General features: G+C 37.3%; 2 protein-coding genes across 4 annotated transcripts; both read right to left on the bottom strand.

Annotated features, from left to right (window-relative positions):
- Window positions 1–61: 61 nt before the first annotated feature.
- LOC113664555 (uncharacterized) lies at window positions 62–14,443 on the bottom strand. Of its 3 annotated transcripts, none has more exons than XM_027180168.2 (16): window positions 14,140–14,443; window positions 10,871–11,269; window positions 10,010–10,206; window positions 9,006–9,225; window positions 8,411–8,641; window positions 7,824–8,048; window positions 5,939–6,217; window positions 5,295–5,439; window positions 4,514–4,725; window positions 3,982–4,166; window positions 3,225–3,305; window positions 2,735–2,863; window positions 2,107–2,318; window positions 1,861–1,901; window positions 1,289–1,385; window positions 62–511 (listed from the first exon to the last, which is right to left on the bottom strand). In XM_027180168.2, exons 1-16 carry the CDS (start codon window positions 14,300–14,302, stop codon window positions 331–333), a joined length of 2,997 nt encoding a protein of 998 aa, XP_027035969.2. In that variant the 5' UTR covers window positions 14,303–14,443; the 3' UTR covers window positions 62–330. The 3 variants fall into 3 exon arrangements, 2 of the variants coding, with proteins under 2 accessions (XP_027035969.2, XP_089053058.1); XM_089196932.1 differs by lacking the exon at window positions 14,140–14,443 and adding an exon at window positions 12,242–12,550; XR_016183818.1 differs by lacking the exons at window positions 62–511; window positions 1,289–1,385; window positions 1,861–1,901 and having other exon boundaries at window positions 2,179–2,318; window positions 3,221–3,305.
- Window positions 14,444–19,681: 5,238 nt separating this feature from the next.
- Window positions 19,682–24,408, bottom strand: LOC149049517 (uncharacterized). Its single transcript, XM_089198023.1, has 7 exons — window positions 24,210–24,408; window positions 23,298–23,363; window positions 22,633–23,069; window positions 22,053–22,206; window positions 20,915–21,085; window positions 20,396–20,566; window positions 19,682–19,983 (listed from the first exon to the last, which is right to left on the bottom strand). The coding sequence occupies exons 1-7, from the start codon at window positions 24,406–24,408 to the stop codon at window positions 19,682–19,684; spliced, it is 1,500 nt and encodes a 499-aa protein (XP_089054149.1).
- Between the last annotated feature and the right edge of the window lie 832 nt (window positions 24,409–25,240).

The following is a 25,240-nucleotide window of genomic DNA, read 5'->3' on the forward strand; positions in this document are numbered from 1 at the left end:
CAAAACTAAAAACGAATCAAAGCGAATCGAAGGTAAAACAAAGAAAAATAAAATACAATTATTCAAATATTGGACGGTTTATTTATTAACCTTCTAGAAGTATTAAGAACTTCTCAGTTCTATGCCGTCTGGCTCGTTCTTATGCGTGATCTCTCGCATTCCTTTTCAAAGCGATCTCTGTTTTCAAAAACCACTAATTCTCTAAATCATCTCCTCAAACTTTGCCAGCTTCTTTGCCAACTTATTTCCTCCTTCTCAATAGTGCCAAAGAATGTTGGCAAGTTGACTCTTTCTTAATTGGCTTTAGCTCTAACGAGTCTTTCAATTTTTCTATTCCGTTTCTTCGGAGGTCTCAGGGGCAGCACTGTACCATGGACTTGTTTCATCGTAATTGTTCAAGTCGCAGTATGGTACGTCCTTGGTCATTATCTCCTCCAGTTTTCCTACCAAGTCTGCGAAACTTGGGCGAGTTGTTGGATCTTCCCTCCAGCATTCAGTCATCAACTCATATCTAAAAGTGACAAATATAAATGCAGGCGTTTACAACGTAGGGATGTCACAATTCAAAGTTCTCACAAGGACATCGATGCACTAAATTTGATACCACACACGTATAACCGTGATTCCAATGCAATTCATTGCAGAGTAATAATCTGATGTCAAACACGTCAAACGATGGTCCTCTCTGTACGCCTGAGTAGAAGTCGCAAATGAACGCAGTAATTAACTTCGCAAATAACACTCTGGCAATAACTCTCTCTCAAGCAACAACGCACGAGGTCCTATAGTAGCCCTTTTGATCTTAAGCGTCACTAATGTCTAACCCAACTTAATCTTTAACTTAACAACAGTTACAACAAAAGCAGTTGTGATTGAGTTTCGATGCAGATGAAGTTATTTGATTGATCCGACAGGTGCCTTTTGATCGTCTCGTCTGATCGTTTGAGTGAAAATACTTCTTAGATGGACTTTTATTGGGGATAGTTACCGACGTTTCGATAAGCTAGGCGGAAGTCATCATCAGAGTTAGGCGAGGAGTTATTAGCCAATTAATCGAGTCTTAAAAATTCTGGTCGGTGAGAACTGAGCATGTGAGCAAAGTAAAACGGAGAGAAGAAAAAACAAAAAAAATAAATTTAAAAAGCGGAAAAAAAGAAAAAGAGCAACTGTGGAGATAACCATGGTAATAGCAAACACAGCTAACCATGACAAAGGCAAATGCATCAATGATATTTTAAAAAATCATCCCCTAAAACGCTGTTGACCGTTACACAGTCATGATGCTTACACTTCATCAGAGCACATGTCAGGTCTCCCCATAAGATAACCTGTCTTCAGTAGCTTACACAATTGGGAATTAGTTAGCGTTGGGTATGGAACTCCTCCTGTGTAGAAGATGAGACGAAAATCACTACACCGGTATAAAGGAAACAAGTCCAACAATTATTGAAACAAAAATATTTCAGTATAGGTTGTAAAAGAAGCCACATTATTGGTTGATGTTTTAAGCACACGACACGATCTCCTTATCCATAGGCATGGATGGCAAAGGCTCTAAAATAATTCACTTACGGCAAGGTTGATACAAAGCACTAAGAGGAAATAATAGGAAGTTATTTTCTCTTCAAAGCACGAAACACCAATGTATTCATAAAAGTACTTGCAATACCTACGACAAATATTGCAATTGTATATAATAAGCGTTAACATTTACCGTGCATTCAATTACAAAAAAAATGATCACCGAATAAAACGGCTTTATTTGTCACGACGTGAAATAACTAACCCGGTTTGAATTGGACACACATACTATCAATCTATCATCTATCTACAAAAGCTGAGAAATCAAAGGGAGTTTACCCATTGTAGCCATTTCCCATAAAAGCACTCCATAGGACCATCTGCGGAGGAAAAGAAGAAATGCCTCTTTAAAAGCTTTACACATTGCTTCTAATTCGAAAAAGAAATATCCCTCCAATACTATGATAAGTTTAATTGATATTTGTTTTGCTTTATTTTTCTTGTCCAATTTCACGAACCTGATGATATTTAACGAAGAACAATTTCTTCGGCTTAAAAAACTCTTACACAGAGACGAATACCTACACATCACTTTTGGTAGTAAAAACACTGTAATAAATCGATTCTGGAGCCATCCATTTGATAGGGAGTTTCTTCGTCTTTTTGATGGTGTAAACGTCTTCATATACTTGACGCATCAGCCCAAAATCTGATACTTTAACTCGATCATCATTGCCAACCAGAACATTACGGGCTGCTAGATCACGATGAACGAAACCCCTCTCGTCAAGATGATTCTAGAGAAGAAAAAAAGATACTGGTGAACGGCATTTAAAAATTATTCAAGGTTGCTTTCTTCAAATAACAGTTTGAAAAATCTGGACCCATCCCTTTCTTTCTTTTTTGTAACTTTATTTGGTCTTCACCGCTGACTTTTCATATCGTAAGATTATTCAGGAGATTTGAGAAATAAACTTGAAATTCATTCTCTGTGGCAGTTCCCTTTGGTGAATCGCTTCTGGGTAACATTTATAGTATTCTTTATTTTCACGTGTCTTTTTTTCAGGATTATAATCATACGTTAAACGGCAGAGCCAAGGAATTTATTTCAATTTTTACTATTACAATTTGGTAGGGTAAATAACTTTGAAATAGAAATAACTGAAACATCAATAGAATAGTTGAGAGATATTATTGAATGAATTAATGATACCATTCCTCTTGCTATTTGTGCAGCAAAAGAAAGCAGCTGCCATGTGGAAAAGTCCTTCTCTCCTACTTTTCCTTGTTCTGTAGCTTCAGTTGAAACCAACTGTGATGGCTTTATCTCTGACTCGGTTTTCTTTGATAAATGAAGAAAAAAGAAAGAAAGAAAATATAAGCTAGATAAACAGATAAGTCCCACAAGAACCTTATTTTGTCATACATGTACTGATCAGTTTATTGAAAGGTTTGCATTGTGTCCTGAGCCACACAGCGTACATCCCACTTTTGAGTGTTATAGAAAGAGTGTATAACTGGGGAAAAAAGCAAACGAACAATGAGCATCACTAGAGGCTTACTACGTCGTAAATTGAATGTTTCTCCCTCGTAGTCTTTCGTTTTACCTAATTTCTCTCCTTCAGTTACATTTTATGTGCATATCCAATGTAACATATTTTTGTTGGGCGCAACCCCATTTTTTTTTTATTTGACTTACTCACTTGGCATTGATTGCTCTGTGGTTCTTTTTCCTCATAAAAATTCTCTGCTCGTTTTTCCTCTGTGGCAAGATACAGATTGATCTTAAGAACAATAAATAAACGTTTTTGAGAAATCAGAGGATCGCAGGATAAGAGAATAACAGAAAAACAACAACTTTCAGTATGCAATTTTTCTGAAAATGATTTGAGGCCTCGTCTGAAGTTTCACATTATCCAACTATCGCAAAATTCTTAAACACACGCTTACGTACTTATCTGTCTCATTGGATTCTAACAATGAATTCAACTACTTGTGCATTTGCTAATGTCGAATATAAATCGTTTTTGTTTTTTTTTTGTTTTGTTTTTGAAGGGGAGAGGATGTAAGCATACCTGGATTGACTACGTCACAAATATGAGTGAGAAAAGTGGAAAACAGGTTTTATAACACCCTGTCATTTTAAGAAGCGAATGTCGGTCAGAAGGTTATGACTGAACTTGAAAAGACCATAATTTGATCCACAATCTTCTGGTCCTTGTGCAAAGATAGCAATTGAAGAAATTGAAAAATTCCAAGCTTGGAAATATATTATGTGCTTGAATCAATGACTTCCGTGTACTTGTTAGTCGTCTCTAACAACTGAGATACGAAGCCTGAAGTTGAAAGCGAGCAGAAAAATTGTAGCAGCCCCCTTATAATGCCCCCTTGCAATTAAAATGCCTGGTTTGGGAAACTGGATCTAAATTCTACTGAATATTCATTAAATATTTTCCCCACCGATTGCCTTTTCTTTCGTAACCAGTCTAACAAGTCACCATATGGAACATACTCCAACACCAGGAATTTGTGCTTGCGCAGTGTGGAACATCCAACAAGAGACACAATATTCGGGTGTGCAGCTAACAACTTCATTTGGGATATTTCATTAAGAAAGTCTAACACTTGTTCCTCGCTTGAATCAACTAGGGAAAACATTAAGGTGTTAGAAGTTTAAACATTTTGTTCCACGGATTTCCCTTTTGGAGACGCGACGGCCTTTGAAAATGTATTTCCGTTTTATGTGAAATATAGCGAATTGAAATTTAGTTTAGTTGATTCGTTTTGAAAAGTTTTCTTTCACGTATAAACCAACATAATATATAGCTTGATGGATAACTTTTAAAATGTGAAGTCTACATTTCCAAAAATATCGCCTTAACTACATAAATTTGGATGTTTCAGAGATGTTTAAGATAAAGTAAACTGAAGTAGAAAATTCGAAATTTGAAACAAAAATCGTCTTAAAAGCCTTAATAGGGTTTTAAAGTACCTTGCAATTCTTTAACCGCCACCACGTGGTTTATGTCATTTTGCTGCTGTTTTTTTCCAGGGTCAAAAATTTCAATTCCTTGTCGTTTCTTAAGAGTGGCCTTATAGACCACGCCGAAGGCGCCGCGGCCCAGCTCCTCTTCGTATTCTATTTCCTCAGGAAGAATTTCCCATTTGTCAAGTGCGATAATTTCACGCGTATGCCTTATTGATCTAAGAAAAACAACCACAAAGTCAGTCTTTTAAGATAACCAGATGTGGCTCCTCCTTTGTCACAGATTGTTTGAAATTCTGAGGGGTACCAGAGATTAAAAATTTTATAACCTACACTTTCATATGGAATATCCTTTCAAGACGCGTCTTGTGATAAAGACAGATTACTTTGTCGACTATTGGTTGGAAACGACCGTGATAGCAAGGAGTGTGACCGTCGAGATTCGTATGCACAGACTAGTGTTCTAAAAATTCCCACTGTCACGAAAAGAGCGAAATAATTGTTTCATATGTATACATCAGAAGTATTTTCTGTGTGTTTGACGTAATGAAAGCACTTCTGATTTACTCATTCATGATAAACAATGGTTCGAATTGGATCGATGATTTGAAAACTGGAAAACATGCAAATTCACCAACGTCGTAAACCGCTACGTTCTCAAACACCATGGAGAAGGCTAAAATGATCAGGCGAAATATTGTGTGCTTTACATTTGATGAATTTCATGATTTAAGTCAAAAACCATTACAACTAACAGGAAACGTAGTAATCAGCAAGTAGAATTAACCTTTTCATTTGCTTTTGATGTGACTTCCTGTAGCACCAGAAGCCTGTAATGAAGCACAGCACTACCAAGCCTGCAGTGATAGCCAGTGATACGTACACTATCGTGTTGTTGACCTTCGAGGGTACTTCTTCTCTTGTCGCTGAAACTGCAAGAAAATATGCAAATCTGTGTTCACAGGCTTTCCCTATTATTTCACCTTCATGTAAGCTGACAAAGTACATTTCCAAGAATGTTTTCCTCGTCAATTTTACCTCAGCAGTGCAGGTGAAGAAAAAGGGAAAAAAAGACAAGACTATTCCGGAAAAGTACCTGTGTCCGAAAGATACCAAACCAGAATTTTTAATACGGAGAACTGTCAAAGAAAAACTTGCTGATTGTGAATTTCCTTATGTTGTTGACTTTAAAGGATTTCTATTCAGGAAATCACATGAACCTCAAGGGAATTCTGCACCGGAAGATTTTCTTTGAGAATAACCGGCAAGTTTTCTGCCAACGTATTTGGCGGGTAACATCTCATAGACAAACGCTTTCGCTAAACCAAATTTAACATTCTAAGTTTAAACGAAGTTTTTCTTTAAACTCTCCTATCAACATCTTCCTCCTGTGTTGGTAAACTCAACAGGAACGTTTTTGCTCATGTTTACCTTCGTTGCAAAGATTTTTGCCACAACATCGCACTTGGCAAGCATCACTTGACTCAACGCAACCAGCGAAAAAATATCCAGTGTTGTTACAGTTTAAGTGATAAGTGCACCCATACTCAAAGTGCTTAGTAACGCTGGATCCATCCAGTGAGGTCTGTTGCATCGAGGCATGATAACAGCGATCAGCCCTTGAACTCATACAGACGTGTTCATGGCGTCTTTTTTGGCATTCGTCGTGGGAAACAGTGCTGCTGCATTTGAAACAACTCAACTTCGATTCTACAATGAAGAAATTTGTTCGATTAGATAACTATATACAAAACTATTGCCAGTATTGTATTGTTAATAATCATGCAATTCAGCCTTATTAGGCTGCCATGCGATTTTTATTAAAGCTATCTATCTATCTATCTATTTATCTATCTTGTTCCATGCGTAGCATCCGTATATCGATCGAGTTATGGATGCACACGGAAAGTTTGGAGAGTGCGAGAGAAACGCTTACTTCTTGAGTCCTCCCCGAACTTCCCGAGGGTGTCCATGACTTGATATACGCACAGCTAAAGCAACAACAAATTATGCTCGAAAAAACAGCGTTATTACAACTAAGTCGGGTTGAAAAGGTAATCGTGTCCTACCCGGAAACTATGAATGAAACGACCAAGAAATATTTCAAGACCAAATCTTTATTCAAAGAATTGTTAATTTTCTGCTCAGAAGCGAAAAACGAACGAATTTCTTGTATGCACGTGACCACGTAGTAGATTCAGCATGCTTGAATCTTTGTTTACTTAAATCTACGGCCAGAATATTGTGTAGGTTTGACGGTGTTGTAAATTTTTAAAACTTATGAAATTAGAGGGTTTTTAAATCTTCTATTGAACAATACTTTAATATTAAAGAAAATATTAAAATTTAAAAATAATATCAACCGTCCGAAAAACGAATTTCTTGCATTTACGAGTCACGTGTATTAGATTTACCCTGCTTGAATAGTTGTTCACTATAGTTTACGACCATAAAATTGCGTAGCTTTCTATTGAAAACTGTACGATTTCAAAACACTGAACAACATTTAGTGTGGATATCGACGCTTGAAAACAACATTTACCGTTCTAATGAAGAGTTCCCAAAGTCGCACAGTCTCAGTTGAAGTCAGAAAGCTCAGTTTTTTTTTCAGCCATAATTCACATTGCGTTTGGAAATGAAGTATAGTCAACTCCAAAATTAATTTCGTCGCTTGAAAGAACTTCATGCTCATTGTTTTTCTAAACGAGTATTATTTAGCATATCTACTTCTCACTTTGAGCCCTAAAAGTTCTATTTCAATGGGGATGTAACGGAAAAAAATTTGAAATCTTTGAAACATGCGGCTAAACACGACGGGAACTTTCAGCCGAAGCGAAATTGCACACGTCGTGTGTTGGATGCACGGCCGTGCGGTACATATGGAGTTTTAGCATGGTAGTTCCATAGGAAGTAAGAGGCCTTGTGCGTGCGGTATCTTATAATATTAGATGATCAACTTGGTTATTTTTCTCAGTAGGGATGGGTTTTGACTTCTTATAAACTGAGGAAGAGAAATGATACGCGCATTTCGGCTACACTTAAAGCGATTCATCATACTGTTGTCATCATGTATATCTAAGTTTTGTGTATTTTTTGTTGCAAATTTCTTCAGTAGAATTACGGTAACAGAGGTCAGCATTCTCTCATACCTTCATTTAAAAAATTTGGTAGATAGAGTAATAGTAATGACTGATTGATCGAAATTAACTTGAGATCAACGTATAGCAACATGTAACAGCAAGACTCATGAACAAGAACCTACATACAATAAAAGAAAGAAAATGAGAATGGAAAAAAAAGCTAAAGTTGTAATTACCTTTGTTACACAAGTTGTCGTCACAGCATTCCACAAATGATTTATCAGACGTGACTTTGCACTCTTCAGTTGCGGCGCACCCTTTGTAAAATTTTTGGTAGTTGCCTCTGTTGGAATATTTGAGTTTGACACAGCGGTTCCTTGGCAACGTACAGGACACTTCTGTTTGCTTCCTGGCACAGTCAGCAAATGATACGTTGCTTGTGCAATGGTGACAGGTAATATCTGAATAAAAAAAAAAAACTTGGAGCTACATCATTTTCTTCTGCAAGATGTTGGCAGACATTTTGCTAAGTAACGAAGTGGTCTGAATGTTCTTCACCGATTAACTAAAGTTAATTTCATACGTTGCAAAATCAGGCATTGAAGGGATTGAACCCATGCTATACCTCAAGTATACCAGTTAGGCGCCGTTACCAATGGGACCACGAAGCCAGATATTGAAAGGGGAAAAAACTGGCCCTAATATCAAAATTTGCCATCAAGGTGCACCATTAACATCTGCCTCTTTGGTCCCCTCGTCATGTCAGGAACCTTTGGTATCCAGCCTTGCACTAGCCATGGGCAGAAACCTTATTTACGCTTACCTTTATTGCAGAGGTTGTTTTCACAGCATTCTACAGAGTCCTTCTTTTCTTTTGTACACCGATCTGCTGAGGTACATCCTTTGTAGAAGACGGCGGCTTGTTCATTGTCGTCTTGTGTCGAATTCCTCTCCTTAAAGCAATACTGTTGTGGAAATGAACAGTTGACTACAACCTGTTGGGCCTCGCAGTCGGTGAAAGACGAGTTACTTGAGCACTGAAAACATGCAATACCTGAGAAAAAAATGATCATTTGATTGGTCAACGGTTTGAAAGAATATTTTTTTTTCCTTTTTTGTATATTTGCTATAGTACATAACGTTTTTTCTCCGTCATGCCTGTTTTATTGTACAGTACGTGTCAGTTGCGGATGCTGTTAGATTGCTTATTGGATCCAGTTTTTTCGTGGGAAAAAAAGTCAAATGCGATGTTTTAAGGGTATTGTTTTGATTAATTAATAAAAGGACTTAAATTTGTAATGTGTCGGCGATCAACAAATCACTTGTATGATAACAGGCCAAATCGGATTCTAGTCAGTCTGTTACCCGTAGAGGCTATCGCAATTTTTTTTGTTTTGAAGATCATTTTTTTTGCTTACCACTGGCCGGCCGTTCACAGATATACAGAAACCAACGATCGCACTTCTGATCTTTCCACAAACCGAAGTATTTTTCAGCACCCACGACCACGCAATCTTCGCTATCGTTCCAGTTGTCAGGCTGTCTCTTAGCCCAATTAGTGAAGTTGACGGTACTGTTATCCACTTCCCACACAAATCTTCCTTCGTGATGGATGTCACTGAGGCCAATCCACACGTACTACAGAATAAAATGTCTTGCTTAAAAGCAAACCATCAGGGTGCGTCACAGCCTCATACTCTGTGCAAAACGTTTATGCTATTGATTTAAAAATATTTTATCACACCCGAGTGATCCGAGGTAATTCAGAAGATGAAACAATTTGGGCGTGGTTTGACCTCTCAATATCTTTAAACTCGAATTTCTGAGCAGTATCTTACAAAACAGAAGCAAATCCGGAAATACACATCCTTTTTCAATTCCAGCAATATAGAAACTATTTTCCTGGAAGGTAAAAAAATTTTACCGAAAAAGCACGAATAGTGAAGGGTTACCAGCGCTATTGCGTTTGGACATAAATTGGGATGTTTGAATCACTGTGGCGGACGCGGGGGGGGGGGGGGGTGGGGGGACTTGATGGTTAGTGCCCAGGACTCCGAGTCAAGAGGTCCGGGTTCGAGATCCGGCTGGTTCAAAGTGTTATGTTCTTAGGCAAAACACTTTTCTCTCACAATGCCTCTCTCAATCCCGGAGTACAAATGTGTACCGTTGAATTGTTAGGGAAGCCTGATGAAATGCCGAGGAGTAACCTTGCTATGGACTAGTATCCCATTTCAGAGGGGAGTGGTGCTACTCCTAGTCACTTCATGCTGAGGAGACCGGCATAAGCTCCGGCTGGGTGAGTCACTCGGCTCAAGTGCACGTTATACTTTTATTTTAAAGTAAAAAGCACTAGATTTCTATCAGCAGTCAACTATTCATTAATAACGTTAAGGGCTGTTATCGGTAGTAATGGAAATATTACCTCGTTTGTCGTTGTAAGTCCTGTGATCTGGAGGAAGACTTTCGTAAAATTGTTCTCGGGTGCATCGTCTATTTTTATCAAATACCCATCAGATACATGACAGTCCTCTTTTGCAGCTTTCCAAGACGAAACAAATTTACTTCCTTTGTAACATGACGAGCCATAAAAATACCAAGTGGAAGGACACGGAAGTTTGCCTATTGAGGAAGCAAGATGTAGTTGACACAATAAAGCTTGTTTGATTTTCTTATGTACATTTTACTCTTTCCTGAGACTGCACCGACAGTCCTCTCTAAATCTATACTTGACACCAATGTCAATGTGATAAAGGGAGCACACTAACTCATTACAACAACTAACTCATTACAAAGAAAACTCTGTTTACTAATCGGGTAAATTATCGTTGCCTTGCGTTGTTGAAGAGCCGTGAACATTTCTGCTTTCGGTCAATCTGAACCCTTTGACTCCCATGAGTGACCAAGATAGTATTTTTCTTTAAAGTATCCATAAAATATCAAGCAGAATAGAGATGAGAATAAAGAAAAATGTAAACTGAAAAATTTTTAAAGGAAGGATTAAGGCGAGATTTTGTTCAAATTTCTCTCAGAAGCTCCCAAGCATCATTTATATGTGCATTTACATGTGCAGCAAGAATTGTCTCAAAAGATTTTGAGCAGATAAATAACTTCGTAACACTGTTAGCAATGGCCTTTCTCTTGACTGATTGTTGACAGTTTATTTGCTATTCTTATTTCGATTGTAATCATCGACTGTAATTGTGATCATTCCACTTTGCAAAATTTTCTTCAAACTCGAAATTAAACAATAGACATACAGAGAAAAGGTGATCACTGCGCCTACCTCTCTGCTTCTCACAGATGTAATCAAAAGTATGAGAACAAGGATAGTCATGCCATCGTCTTTCGCTTATGCTGTGGGCAACACAGTATTCTCCTCCACTTGGTTGTCTCCCTGCCCAGTTATTGTAAACTGACCCATTGAAAAGAGTACCATCACTCCAGGCAAATTCACCATCATGGAGCCAGTCAATCAAACCAATCCAAATTAGTTCACTTCCGATACCTGACGATATCTCGTCAACAAAATCCATCTCTTTTTTGTTTGTTATACTAACAAGGTCTCCGCCAAATCCTAAACACACTGAACGAGCATTGCCCCAGCTAAGTTTCGTTGAGAAAAGAAAGTTGGTAATGATCTTGTAGCATGAGCTGTCAAAAGCTCTCCATTCAAAAGGACAGTCTAAAGATAAAGCGAAACATGACGAAACAGTCATTTTCTATGATCAACAAAAATTTATGGCAATGCTTGAAACGAAAACACAACATTGCCTGCACTTACTGTTTTACATGCTAAATAAAATCGTTTAGTAATAAAATATGTCAAAGTATTTGTTAATGCACTCACAAGTCATGTGCATAAATTAATGTCAAGACGCACACGAATCATTTTTCGACCAAACTCACCTAATTATTATATGCCGTTGTAGTATAACAAAAAGGTACAATTTCCATAAGAATGGCCAATGTTTTTCTCTTTAACCGATGGCAAAAAAATGTATGCAAATTTGAAAGGTAAACAAGAAATGTCTTTCAGCGGGCGAGCGACTGACCGGGCTGACCACAGAGAAGCTGTCAGCTCTAGGGAACCTTATTAACTTTTATGTAAGACACGAAAAGTACCCATTAGCAGTAATCCAGTAACCATACACCTGTTTAAGGGTGTAAGCATATCTTTTCTTTACACAATTTCACCATCAATCCTTTTCATGTCGTGGAAATTCCGATTAGAATTATTTTCCCTTTTTTGGCAGCTTAACAAAAATATTTATAATTTCTATGTATCTTAAGAAAGATAAGGAAAGGAAAAACGAAAACGTACGTCATAATATGACAACTAATCCATCTCAACACAGCAGGTGTTCGGTAATCGAGGGGCTGTACTTGCTTGAATATGTAAAATATTACAGGAAAAAGATTGTTGAGAAAAAAAAACAATATCTTTTTTTTCCTTGATTTCAGTATTGCAATCTTCACCCAACACCACAATGACGTAAATGGTGAAGTGATAACAGCTTTCTTTCACTTTTGAAGAAGCGTTTTGAATTCTGATTCGATATTGCCAATCGATTGAAGTATATCCGCGTATTTTGCAAATGTCCGTGTATGTTGTAGTAATGTTTAAAAATTTCACTTGTACCATGAAAGATCTTACCTTTAACGGCTGATGTAAGCAGCGGTCCTCTAAATATAAAGGTTACTGTTAACAAACTTAAGCATCTTGAAAGAAAGTACGACATATTTCGTGCAATCGCCTTCCAAAGCGTGCAAACTCGTAATCGAAGTATGGTTTACTTTTCCAAGAAATCAAATTCAGTTGCGTACCACGAAATAAAATTCAGTGACAACAGTCATGGCTGGCTTGCAGCCATTCCTTTTAGCAAAGCCATCCGTGAATGGAGTTAAACGTATTATATGAACTGAGTGTTAAATTCACCTTGTTGAATATTTATGTTATATGATAATTGCTGTTTACACAAGGGTCTAATAAGGATTCGCGATGTGTTTCAGTGAAATGAAAGCTAACTGTGCTGGGCACCGGTCATTTAACAAGCGCATATTGTTTTAGCACCGCCTCCATTGGCAATCGTAGGAAGTAGTATTTTTTGTTTTTTTTTTTTTTGCTCCTTTTTATTTATTTATTTTTAATTTTTTTATAACACCTCATGTCAGGAAACACGACACTGAATGCAAAGCCATAATAAAAGAATTGTTAAAAGGAAGACACTTACAAAGATTTTTCTGTAAAGGGTGATTAGTAGCCTAGCTTTTTGCCAAGTAGTTAATGGCAGTTTATGTTACAAATTACGGGTCGGCATATTCCTTTCATGTGCCTCAATGTCTTTTTATATTAACAACAATTTTCCCAAAATTTAGCAAGCAATTTAGAAGTTGAGCCCGCAGCACTTTTTCTTCATATTTTTCCAGTTTTAAGACTTAACAGTACTGTGAACCTGAATTATTGCCTTTGAGCTCAGGACTTGCCATTTCAGAGGAATTTTTTATGTTGTTGTTTTTGTTTTTCTTGTGGTTATTGTTTGGTGACTTAATTTGCAGTTTCCATCACGATTACCATCATTTCCCAAAATCGTGAAAGAATCATTTCCGATTGTAGATAGGGTTTTCAAATAGTTTTTAATTCATGTAAGTTTTTTGCTTCAAATTACATAACAATGTGAGGCGTTTTCTTTACAGCGAATGTTAACCCAAGGAACCAGGTAATATAAAAAAAATTGTCCCTGTTTCTTATTCAAATTATGCCTAATCTGACGGTCACCTGCGTGTTGATGAATAGCGACGTTACCACTATTTCAAATTATTGTGTGCGAACTTAGAATAACGTGGATAAGACAGTTGTAATATAATGAATTATATTATTATCTGAAGCGAAGGCCCTTCGTTGTTCAGTCAGATACGTATACTTGTATTGAAGCAAATGCTGCCGGAAAGAGTATGGCGATGATTTGTTCTCAATCTGAAACAAATCATTTGCATTTGGATGAACGCTTTGAATCGAAAGTTTACACAGTTTAGATTGATGCCACACAAACTGCTTTCCTGGTATAGTGGCCATGAGCTTTTCATTGAAAGCTTGAAAAAAAAATGTGACGGTTCCTTAGCCAGGCAAGAGCTTTTTCTTCTTCAAATATATGAAAATAAACATCTGTCAATCACAACACAGAATTGTTTATATAGCTGCCGGCCGGTCCTCACAGGCAAGTCATGTTGGGTTGGTTCTTTAACATGCTGAGAAAAAGGGTTGTCAAAAAAATGAAATTATTACAGAGTATTCTTGAGCTTTTTTCTCAAAAGGAAAAATGCCAGGTTTGACGAGTTCCGAGTTGCAACAGATCTTTAAAATCCGCAATAATTCAATATACAAAAATAACTTATACACAGCTTGAATGTATAAAAAGGAAAAGATAAATGATAAGAAACTATCTTCCGTGGGGTTTTATCTGATTTTAAGCTCCGAATATTTTTTTGTCACTGTAAATTTCAAGTTCAGGAATATAAGCAAGCTGACTTTTTTCTTTTCAGAATTCGCCTTACCTTGATGTGCCAATGTAAACGAACATCTTCCCAACAAGACAGTCAACGTGAACAAAATTATGCATCTGGAGAGTAGCCACCAAAAATCTTGGAATCGCCCACTGAATCGTTCAGAACCCTTGTTGAAATTATACGTCTTCTCCCTCCCTGATATGAAAGTCATGCCTCAGAGAAGTTTGCAACAGTGAAATCATTCACGGACAGAGTTTCGCCGCCAATAATTAAAACGAATTTTCAATTTTTCTCCTTGATTTCCGATTCAATGCACCATACTTTTATGTCTAGATCTTACAAAACTGTGTGATTGGTTTGCGTGATAACACTGGCCCAATCTTTATCAACAGTTTAATCGAAAGATCTAAAGTGATTGGTGGAAAAATTATTGGTTAGCCATCAAGATTTGAAACCTTTGCGTTCCTTGATGTTTATCAATTGTGAACGGTGAAGGCGAGTTTTTAAAACTTTAAAACGGCACAAAGTTTTTTTTTAAGTTTGGTAACACCCTCTGAATTGAATACAACTGATGTATTTTGTAAACACGTTTTCTAAATTACTATCCTTTTTGCAAATCTTTAACCGTGACTTGATACATGAAACTTTGTTTGTCAGATGGCAGCACTTGAATGGAAAATTACCACAGAATGGCATTGTTGACAACGTCATTCATACAGATACAGATTTTCGATCAGAGAAAAAATTTTCGTGCCATGGATGTGTGGGACTGAAACTCGTAGGGACTAGAACGAAAATCACAGGTCATGTAAGGTGTAGTAGCTGTGTAGTTGGCTAATTAAACCTGGCAAAAGTTTATGACACTGAGAAACAACATAACAATTCATTAAACTTTTTCCTAAACCTTAACACGTTGATTTGATTTCCATTTATTCGTTATAATTTAACAGCGAAATTTATTTTTTGTTAAACAAAGAAACATAAAAGATATAACTGCACTTTTTCATTATCCGCGCAAAATATAATCTCACTAAACGTAATACTTCAGCACGAAGGTTTGGTTTTTGTTGGTTTTGGTTTGGTTCGGTTTTGCGGGTTGGTTTTATCAACTGAGTTGATAATGTCAGTTGCCCTCCACATATTGTTTTAAAAGCTGACGTTTCGACAGTCATTTGCTCTGGCGAAGGGCTGACGCTCAAAATGTCAGCCCTTGAAACTCCTTACGGTGGCCAATTTGAACTAGCAACTAAGTGGATAATAACAAATTATTTTCTTATACTCCCTCACAGACGCAGCACCACAGTTTCTTTAGAAACTTAACCTCTTTATTCATTTATATTTTAGCTTCTTCCATTATTTAGGACTGAAGCCAGCTAACTAACCAAATAATCAACGAACCACTCATGATAGTTCGTCATAGTTCAAAAAACTGGCTTCTGTTTTCTTGCCTTGTCGATGATTCTTAAGCTGGCTATAGTTCTGTGTAGAGATAAAATGCATATGGCTAGGAACTTCACTGTAAAATTTTGTAAAATAATAACTATTCAGATATTATAATTAAAAGCTCGACATTATCTGTTAATATTGCTAGAAACTCAAAATATCAACACAATTTAAATCCAAAAGGGAATTCGAGGGATTCTGTTCCTCCTTTTCTCTCGAAGGAGGATTCAAAGAGGTTTTCACCTAACTAATTACAACCATTACAATTTTTTCAAATGTGATTGGTGCATTGGCTGCTTTATTTTTCTAATCATTTTGTACAGTTGCACTAGAACAGTGTGATTGGACAGTTAGCTGTAATCGGTCAGATGAAGCAGCCAATCATACTAAGTTCGCTGAGCTAAATCCACTATTCACAGAATCGATCACGATAACCATAGCAACAACCATTTAATTCGAGAGGAATCCAATTCGGTCTGAAATCATCCAAGCGATTAACAACTAGCAACTATCAACTGCTCATAGAGCCGAACCAAAAGAAAAGAAATGTAGACCATCAATAAGCTCTCAGCTATTTTAAAGTTTTGACGTGAACTCAAGTTTAAGGCGTTTATCTATATATTTACCGTTATAAGGGTTCTAACGATGACTCTGTTGGCGTTATTTTTGTGCTCGATAATTCACGAATTTCAAGTCAGTTTCTCTGCAAGTTTTTCCCAAAATTGTAATGCGTAATTTTGATGTTCAAGCCCCTTTTTCTCGGAATTACTATCGGATAATCTTTCCTCTGTTGTACCGGGACTGTTGCTTCAACTCTGGTGTGTAGCATGTCTTTTTGCACCGCAGTCATGACATCTGACGTATCTCCTACACGACTTAATCCTCCTCTTTTTGGCAGTGTTTGGTGTTCGTGTTATGTTTTTTTCTTCCCCTTTTGTCACTAGTGTTTCCCTCAAGGTGATTTTATATATTTTATACCTTAACGCTGTACATTGATAAACCACGACAGCCTAGTTGCAGTTCTTCCGCGCTATTATTCACTGTCTAATGGCTTTGATTCGTAGTCCTGGGGAAAATTTCCACTTGATAAATCACCTTTGCATGAGAGCAGGCCTGATTTCCCACCACAGAAATATACCTACACTTTTTCAAACAAAGCAAGGAGAAATTAGCTGTCAATCTTATATCATTCGAAAGTGTTAATTTTTAATCTCGTCATCAGTGAAATAACCCTTGAAGGCTTTATGACATATTTAAACCCCTTTAAAGCTTCCTACAAAGTTGCCGATTTCATGTTCACTTGATGCATTCATCTTCGCTTCCATCACATGTCAATAACTATTCCTTATTCTCAATTTCTTAGACTTCGTCGTTTATGTAGTGACGGCTCTGATTATTTTCAACAAAACAGAGGTAATGTGGCAGTTTTTCGAAAAACGTGGCTATCCTGTTTCTGTTGCTCAAGCAGGCCACCACAGCGCCAAAAAAATTGATCGACAGTCAGCACTACAAATGGTACAGAAGGAAAATATCGGTATTATTCCATTCACACTCACATTCACCCTCACAATCAAGCAGTTAAATCCACCATTCTTAGAAACTTTAAATTACTTCCAAAAGATCCCGAAATTGGTAGTATCTTTTCGCAACCTCCTCTAATTTCATTCAAAAGCGACCACCTCATAAATAAATATTAAGTCTTCACTAAACAGCACGAAAACAGCAAAGCCTTTTGACAGATAAGTTTATTTGGGAGAGCTTGGCAAGAACCAAACGAAAACACTATAGGCAGGAAAACTGGGTAGGAACCGAGGCCTTAGCTACGGAAACTATAAACCCATCCTACGGAGGCTTGACAAAACTAGCCGATAGTAAAGCAAGACTTCACTAAAAATTTCAGGACCCAAGCGATCCATCAAGATTACAGATCATTTCACGTGCGCCTCCGCCAATGTCATCTAATGTATAACTTGTACTTATTGCAAAAAGACATGCATTGGCGAAACATAAGAACAGCTCGGTGACCCTTTCTGAGAACAACTTTGCGACGTAGAAAGGAATAATAAGTACGCGTCCAGGCCATTTGTAGGATACTGAAACGAGTTATCTATTGCTTGAGGCAAATAAAGCCTTCAGACCCATCTAATTTTTTTTCATCGTTTATTTAGTTTAACCTAAACAATGTTTTACAACTTTCATTATCTGATACTCGTCCCTTTATATTCATTTTAAGAAAATGTTAAGACTTTCATTAATATTAAATGCGGTTTTAGGCGTTGTCAAGATTTAATATCGTGGCGTTGTCAATGTCTTTTGGCCTGTTCAATTCTTTTCTACTGTCATGCCCTGTATTGATTTACAAAGAAAAAGGGTATCAAGAAAATTTCTCTTCACATGAACCAGCACATTCCAGCTGGCTCTATTTTTCCGAAACATCAGCTCTGTACTTACCAGACGATCGCAAAGATCACAAGACCTCGGACAATTTTCTGCTGCATGATCGGTTTCGCAAAATGAAGGATAAGAATTGCTATGCCGTTCACAATTACGTACAGAGTCCCTGCAAACTTCGGTTCCTTTGCCTCACGAAGGAAAGAGAGGAAGAAGAAAAAAAGAAAATATGAGTTTATTTAAAATAAAGTATGAATGACTCGTAAATAGAATAAGAGAGATGGTAAGTTTTGAAACTTACCATCTCTCTTATTCTATTTACAAACATGACGCTATAGACATTGCTTATCCTAGCAGTATGCAGGACGCGTCTCATATGAACTTCGTATTAGACCTCGCTCACCGTAGTCTCTGCGGCTCAGTTGTAGAGCATCAGAACGCGGAAACAGAAGGTCTGAGGTTCGATTCCTCATGGGGACTCTTTTTTCTCTTTTTTCTTTGTCCCACGCTAATGGCAAGACGAAAAACATATTTCTCCATGAATGACTCCTTTCCCATTTTCGTAGTGAAAGAATACCAGGCGTCCCGTGACATGAGTTAATTAACAATACTTTCTGTGCTTCAGTGGTCATAAATCCTAAAGAAAGGTCGGAAAACTATTTCCTTCCAAAAAAAAAAAAAAAAAGCATACAAAGACATTACACATTACCTGGAAACGGAATTTTGCGTGGTGGAGGAACTGTGTAATCATAAGAGAAAAAATAAAATATCAATAAGATGCTTGTTAATGTATTGGCAATATTTTAAACGTAATCGTTGGCTTTTTTTCTCTCTCATTTCTAACACGCTTTCCTGGAGTGCTTGATGAATAGTGTAAGAAAATCGGGAAACTATGAGGTCTGTCGGCGATTTAAAAAAACATTTTTCCGCTTTTAGGGACCGAGACGAAGTCGACACAAGTTAAAACGTAAAGAAAGAACTAGGCTAAGGGTGGACTTACTATAAAGGAAAATGAATTGGCTTTTAAAAGAATCAATAGTGATTTGTTTATTTCGAGAGCCGGCAAAGAAAATGTGTTTGAAGTAGTAAACCGAAGCAATAAATTTCCTTTAAGTTTTCTTCTTCCGCTTTTTACGACTCAGTCACCGACATTGCCCAAAAATTACGAACTTTGTAAGTCCACTCCGCGCAACTTTTTTTTCTTGTGCAGGATCAAAGCAAGTAAGCCCGAACAGGCAGGACGGGCTCAAATTATCTCGGTCTTACCCTTATTACCCAGACGGTATTGGTCAGGTGAGTTATTGTTGATTTTTGTTCCTGTTATTATTTACTTTTCTAATCATTTTTCTTCAGTCGCAATTCTTTCTTTATTATCGTTAACCTCGCACTGTATCGATTAACTTTCAACTGAAGACAAAGGCAAGAAATTGGTAAGCTCTTTCTCTATTTCTGTATTAAAATGGAGACCACCCTTCTTACTTCCTAACAATTGGGTTAGCAATAGTTACCACAGAGATTCTGGTTTAGTTTGTCAGATAGCTGCTGGAAATATTCCAGGGCTTCATCTTCCTCCTTTACGTCGTCCATTGAATCGGTCATCAGCCTTAGTCTGCCTTTAGCCGCCTGAGTTCCCATTGCCACGGCTATCACACGGACACCTGCTTTTAGCAAGGGCTCAGAGATACTTAGCAAGCTTTTAGTGTCGTGGTCTTCGGATTGTATACCATCAGTCAGCACCACTGCAATCTTATACACGTCATCTCTTCCCCCCTTTAAACACTTGTTTTGTTTCTACCAGGGCCTTGTCGATTCTTGTTCGGCTGCCGATGCTTTTCATGTTTTGTACCATATCCTGAAATTGTTTGACGCTTAAGTTTTCACTGAATCGAGCCTTAACCTCAACTTTATCAGCGAACACAACCAGAGCTACTCGAGACTCATCTGCTCCTAGTTCTAGACCTTTTACCATTTTCTTTACAAGCATCTTTGCGTCTTCCAGAGCACCCACCCCAATAGTACCTGAAGAGTCGAAAACAAACGCCAGATCTACTGGGCATCCTGTATTGACATTAAACAAAACCACATAATTAGGTCATGAACTGGATTTCGTATTCTCTTACGAAGTCTTACTGAAAACGAATTAAAAAAAATTCTCCGATTCTCCGGGTTTGTTTTAAATTCCTTTTTTTATTTTTATCTTCACAGTGGTTCAAAACCTTATTGTAAACTGTTCTCTACTTTTGTAATGCTACTGAAGGACATTATGAAAAGATCACTTTCTCCTTTATGACGAACTATTGCGAGGGGAAAGAGACAACTTGGAATTCAGATGAATACGTTTGGACATCAACACCAGCACCGTGTGTCGAGAAGAACAAAGTAAATGGCTTTACTTTTTGTAATCAAAATTTACAGGAAATTAGAATGCAGAAGAACAGATAATCTTTTACTGGGCAGAACTTTGACTTACGAGGGCATTCTTCTTCGTTGCATGTAATAGTCTCTTTAGCAGGCCCAATGCAAGCCTTTCCACATATATTAGGTGGAGGATTGGTGCAGTTTCTCGAGCGAGTCAAGGTTCCTCCTCCACATTTTGCATTGCACTCAGACTCAAACCAGTCTGCGTAACGACCATCAATAACTGCAAATTGACCATGAAAGGGCACTAAGTATCATTGGATCATCGACCTCGTGGAAAATTACCATAACTGCCCTTTTCAATAACATAGGAATGGCATGTAGTTGGGGTAAGATCTTATAAATTCGCCTTAATGCGTCAATCATGTTGCACATTTCTCAGGAAAGAGCTGTGATCTTTCGCGAGAGCTTAAAAGGTTATAACACAGCGATATAATCGCTTAATTTCGTAGGACAAAAATTTCGAAAATCTGGCTTTTTCCGTAAGAATTCGCATGATTTTGAAAGGTGTAGTAGTTATAAAATCATGAATAATAATTATTGTAAGTCAATTTTATGAGTGTCATCTTACCAGGATTTTCTGTGCAACTCCTTTTTTCCTTATCAGCACCGGTACAATCCTTTCCACATGTAGACGGGGGAGGGTTGGTACAGGTTCTTGTGCGGGTTTGGTGTCCTTCTCCGCATGTTTTACTGCACGACGAAAACGCTGACCACGGTGTGTACTGACCGTCAATAGATGCTATAATGGTTGTAAGAGTTAAGATAACAGAGTAGGTTCTTTTAAGGAAACCTGTTTTTCTCTTTAAGATAAAACAATATACGAGATTTTGGAAAAAAAATACTTAATTGTGATATTAAAGGCAGAAATGATCCTCGCAGGAGAACTACATTTAGGCAAAGTAAAAATAAGTTTGAGAAATTTAGGCTTCCACGAGATTCTTGTGCGAGCTTCCCAGCAACACTTGTTGGATGCGTGGCATTACACACTAAGCTATAAAGAAATACGTAGGGGGGATTGTGAGCAACGGAAATTTTATTATTTTCTTCGACTTGCAAATGAAATTTGAGTGCAGAAATGAACCTCGCTGATGCAATTTATGGAATAATTGATGAAGTCAAATAAATTTATTTCATTTGAATTGCGATCAAATTACTTATGGGAGAGTAGAAACCAATAGAATTTGCTTTGCTCGAACTTGAAGCTACGTATCTCAGTTGGTAGCACCGAGCGGCTGACTAGTATCTGGAATACACGGGTTTGAATCTTGTCGAAAGCTTGAATTTCCTTTCAGGTTTCTTTTTTGCTTTTATTGAGGTAATTCTTTGTGCTTAAATTTAACTCGCACGTCGCGATGAAATTAATTTATCATCATCATCATCATCATTATCATCATCATCATCATCATTATCATTATCATCATCGTCATCATCTTCATCATCATCATCATTATCATCACCATCTTAAAATTTAAAAACTGTTCATGAAGTCACCACTAAAGACAACATACAACAACAACACAAAAACACATCAACTTCAGAATTCGTCGTGAGCTATAGCTTTTTCCTTTACATGCAGGCAACACTAAGACGTTTAAATAAAAGTGAACACGTGACTCCACTATCACGAGCAATTTGACATGTGTTACATAAGACGTAAAGGGGCGGATAAAAATAAAATGACTGGTAGAGTTTTAACGTCTACTTACGACAGACTTTCCTCGTTAAATTATTGAGTTGACGGTTGAGCGTCTCGAAATCATCATATGTTAATACTGTTCCATCTTTCCCTGCTACCATTTGCAAGTTATCTCTGGATAATTTTCTACCGATACCTGCGACGATTATTTTCACCCCTCCTCTCTAAGAAAAGAAAAATTTATAATTATCCTTGCTCTGTTCTAGGGTCTTCTGGTAGGTAAACCCCATGGCTTAAGTTTCGATTTTCAGTGCCGAGGTATTCCCAGGACATATACTCGCACTGAAAGTTATTCATAACATGTGGCCTTACTTAATAAAGTCGGTATACTCCGAGTAACATACCCTTAATGACGACCTTCCCAATGAATATGAGCTAGTTTTCTAAAATGGAAGGTATTTCAAGAAGCTGATAGAAAATGAAGAAGGTGAACGAAGAAGAGTGCTGAGTGTTAGGGTAGGTCTAATTTTTTTCTTAAAACATCATTTCCATGCGAGAGGAGTGAGTTAAAATAGCGCTGATATTAACATCCCTAACATTAGCTGAAACAAACCTTGAACAATGCTAAATTCAATGTTACATTTTATCACCTTCAGGATTCCCGTTGTGACATCGAAGTCAACTTCTGCCCTTTTATCCCATGTTTTATTAATCCAAAATATTCCATCTGTAAGAATAATCATTACATTGCCGAAACTGGGTCGGTCTCCTCCTCTTCTGGTGTACACGTCTTTCACTGCCAGGTCTTCGGCAAGGTCTGTACGGGTTCCGTCATGTTTCGGTACATAAGATATTGCCTCCTTTGCCTTTGCTTTTAAGGTGTCGGCATTGTGGTAATTTCTGTCTGCAAATGTAAAACTGCTCTTGGCTTCCGATCCAAAGGTTATAAGGGCCATGTGACTCCCTGTTGGAGATACTCTCAATTTGTCCACAATCTTTTTGAAGATGTCGGTTAGCGTTTTTCGTTCTTCACTGTCCATGCTTCGTGACACATCTATCACGACAGCAACATCCAGGGCGCAAGGCTCTGAAATGTTAAAACGATAAACTGTTAATTAGCAATCAAAATCAAGTTGCAAAATTTCCTTTTGACCTTGCGGGCAAGTCGTTTTCAGTATCAATTGTAAACCCTTACGAAGCCCACCGGCTGAGCTTTGGCAGGATTAAAGGCTGATTGCGAATCATGCTAAACAGCGGAGAAAACGACAAACAAGACTTGCTTCTAATAAATCCCAAGCAAACAGTTGTGGCTTACCGAGGCAATCATCGTCCTTGTCTTTGCCCAATTCAGGGGTCACGAATCCAGGGTGATATTCTCCACCTTCGCATGAAGAGACGAAATTTAGACATTTTAATAAAAGTTTAAATTATACAAAGTATTGTATACCGACTTGCTCGAGTATGTAAGGATAGTTTTTTAAAAATCAGTCTTATTTTTCTCTCATCTAGCTGAAACAATTCGGAATTAATTATGCTAAATACAAAGAGAAATATCAACTGTCATATCGATCTTACTATATCCCTTTGGAAAATGGACCCATCTTTTTGTTGTTGTTGTTGTTTACAATTTTTTTTTTCAGTTGATGGAAAGGGGATAGTATTTCCTTGATAAATTTAGGCTACATGTTTTTTTTACGAAGGAAACCACCGAACCGAACAAAACGACCTAAGTTATCTTCCGAATCGAAACTGACTTAACCCAACAGGCAAACGATAGCTGAGGGGTTATAGCCAAAATATAATGACAAAACTGACCAGTCAGATTTAAAAAAACAGATTTATCACTAAAAAAACAACTCTCTCTTAGACACGAGACACTCTGCTCTTTTATGGAATCCCCTTTACTGAAGGTTCACTTTACAATATCAAAGAGTAATTTCGACATTCACAAAAAGTCTTCCCTCCAAATTTAGAATGATCAGAAAGAAAAGCTATGATAACATTAGGACTCTCATGTAACCTGAAAAAATGCCGTTCTGTTCAACTATAGACGTGTTTTCTGCGACGATTGTTAAGTTTAAAAGAGAAATTTAACTCTCCTAATCAAGTCAGTAGAGCGTCGTAAGGGTAGAAAGAACTTCCTATGCCCCAATCCCCCACCGAAAAAAGGAAAACCACCAAGCTCTGTCATGAAATAGCTTTCAGGCAGACATAAATCCACAGTTACCTTCCTCCTTGAATGAAGCAGTCATGGCCTCCAGATAAAAACAAGTGAACAGTAAACCAAAGAGAGCTTTGGCCATGGTGCAATGTGGGTAGCTTCCCAGTTTCATGAGTGAGATGGGATGAAGGTCACTAGTGTTCGCTCCAGGCGAAGAAGCTCCCCTATTTATACTCATCAGTTCGTGAGAGCCGCCTGCAAACATCTTAACATGCAATCACTTTAATTTGTTTTAATAGTTGATAACAATCTGCTCATTTCTGCTCTATAGTGCATCTTCATTTGTTAACCAAAGAAGCCATTTATGTTACTGGTTATAAAACAGGAGATGTTATTATAATATAATCTAATGGGAGATTCAAATAATATTTCAAATAAGAATAAACATGACATAGTGGCAAGAAAACTTTTTCTTTTTCTTCTCTGTCTCCAAAGTAGTTCTCTATTCAAACGATCTTTAAAACCTCTTTTTTTTCTGTTCCGTAAAGAAGCTGAGATATCGCATACCCTTAATTCATCATTCTACCTTTTGTTTTCGTCCTTTTTTTCCTTTTTTCACATTTCTGCTTTTTAAACATAGATATCATATAATCTAATTTTCAACTGTTTCCTTAAACAGCTGTTAATACCTTAGCACGTAGTTTCTGATCTTCTCATAAATATTTTACCTTGTTATGCTCTGTTGCTAACCAGGCAAGCTTAAGATACATATCAAGGAAAGTCCTTTTTCGGATCACGTAGACTCTTGAAAGTTGAAGATAAATCAGTGTAAATTTGCATATTTACAAATAAATACTGTTTCATTTTCCTCCATTAAGGGCTATTTCATTATGGTAATATTTCTTTTCTTTGACCTTGCTTTTCGTTTGCGGATAATGTTTCTTTTTCTTTTGTTTTGTATTATTTTTTGGGTAATGATTGGAAGCTTGGCAGAAATCAATTTAGTTGTAGATGTTGCCTTGGTAAAACATGTTACCTCGCCGCCCGTTGAACTTCCTTATTAAAACGTGTAGAATATGATGCGAAGATTTTACCTT

The sequence above is a fragment of the Pocillopora damicornis genome, chromosome 2 (assembly GCF_964200805.1).
Source record: "Pocillopora damicornis chromosome 2, jaPocDami1.2, whole genome shotgun sequence".
In the NCBI taxonomy this organism is placed as follows: domain Eukaryota; kingdom Metazoa; phylum Cnidaria; class Anthozoa; order Scleractinia; family Pocilloporidae; genus Pocillopora; species Pocillopora damicornis.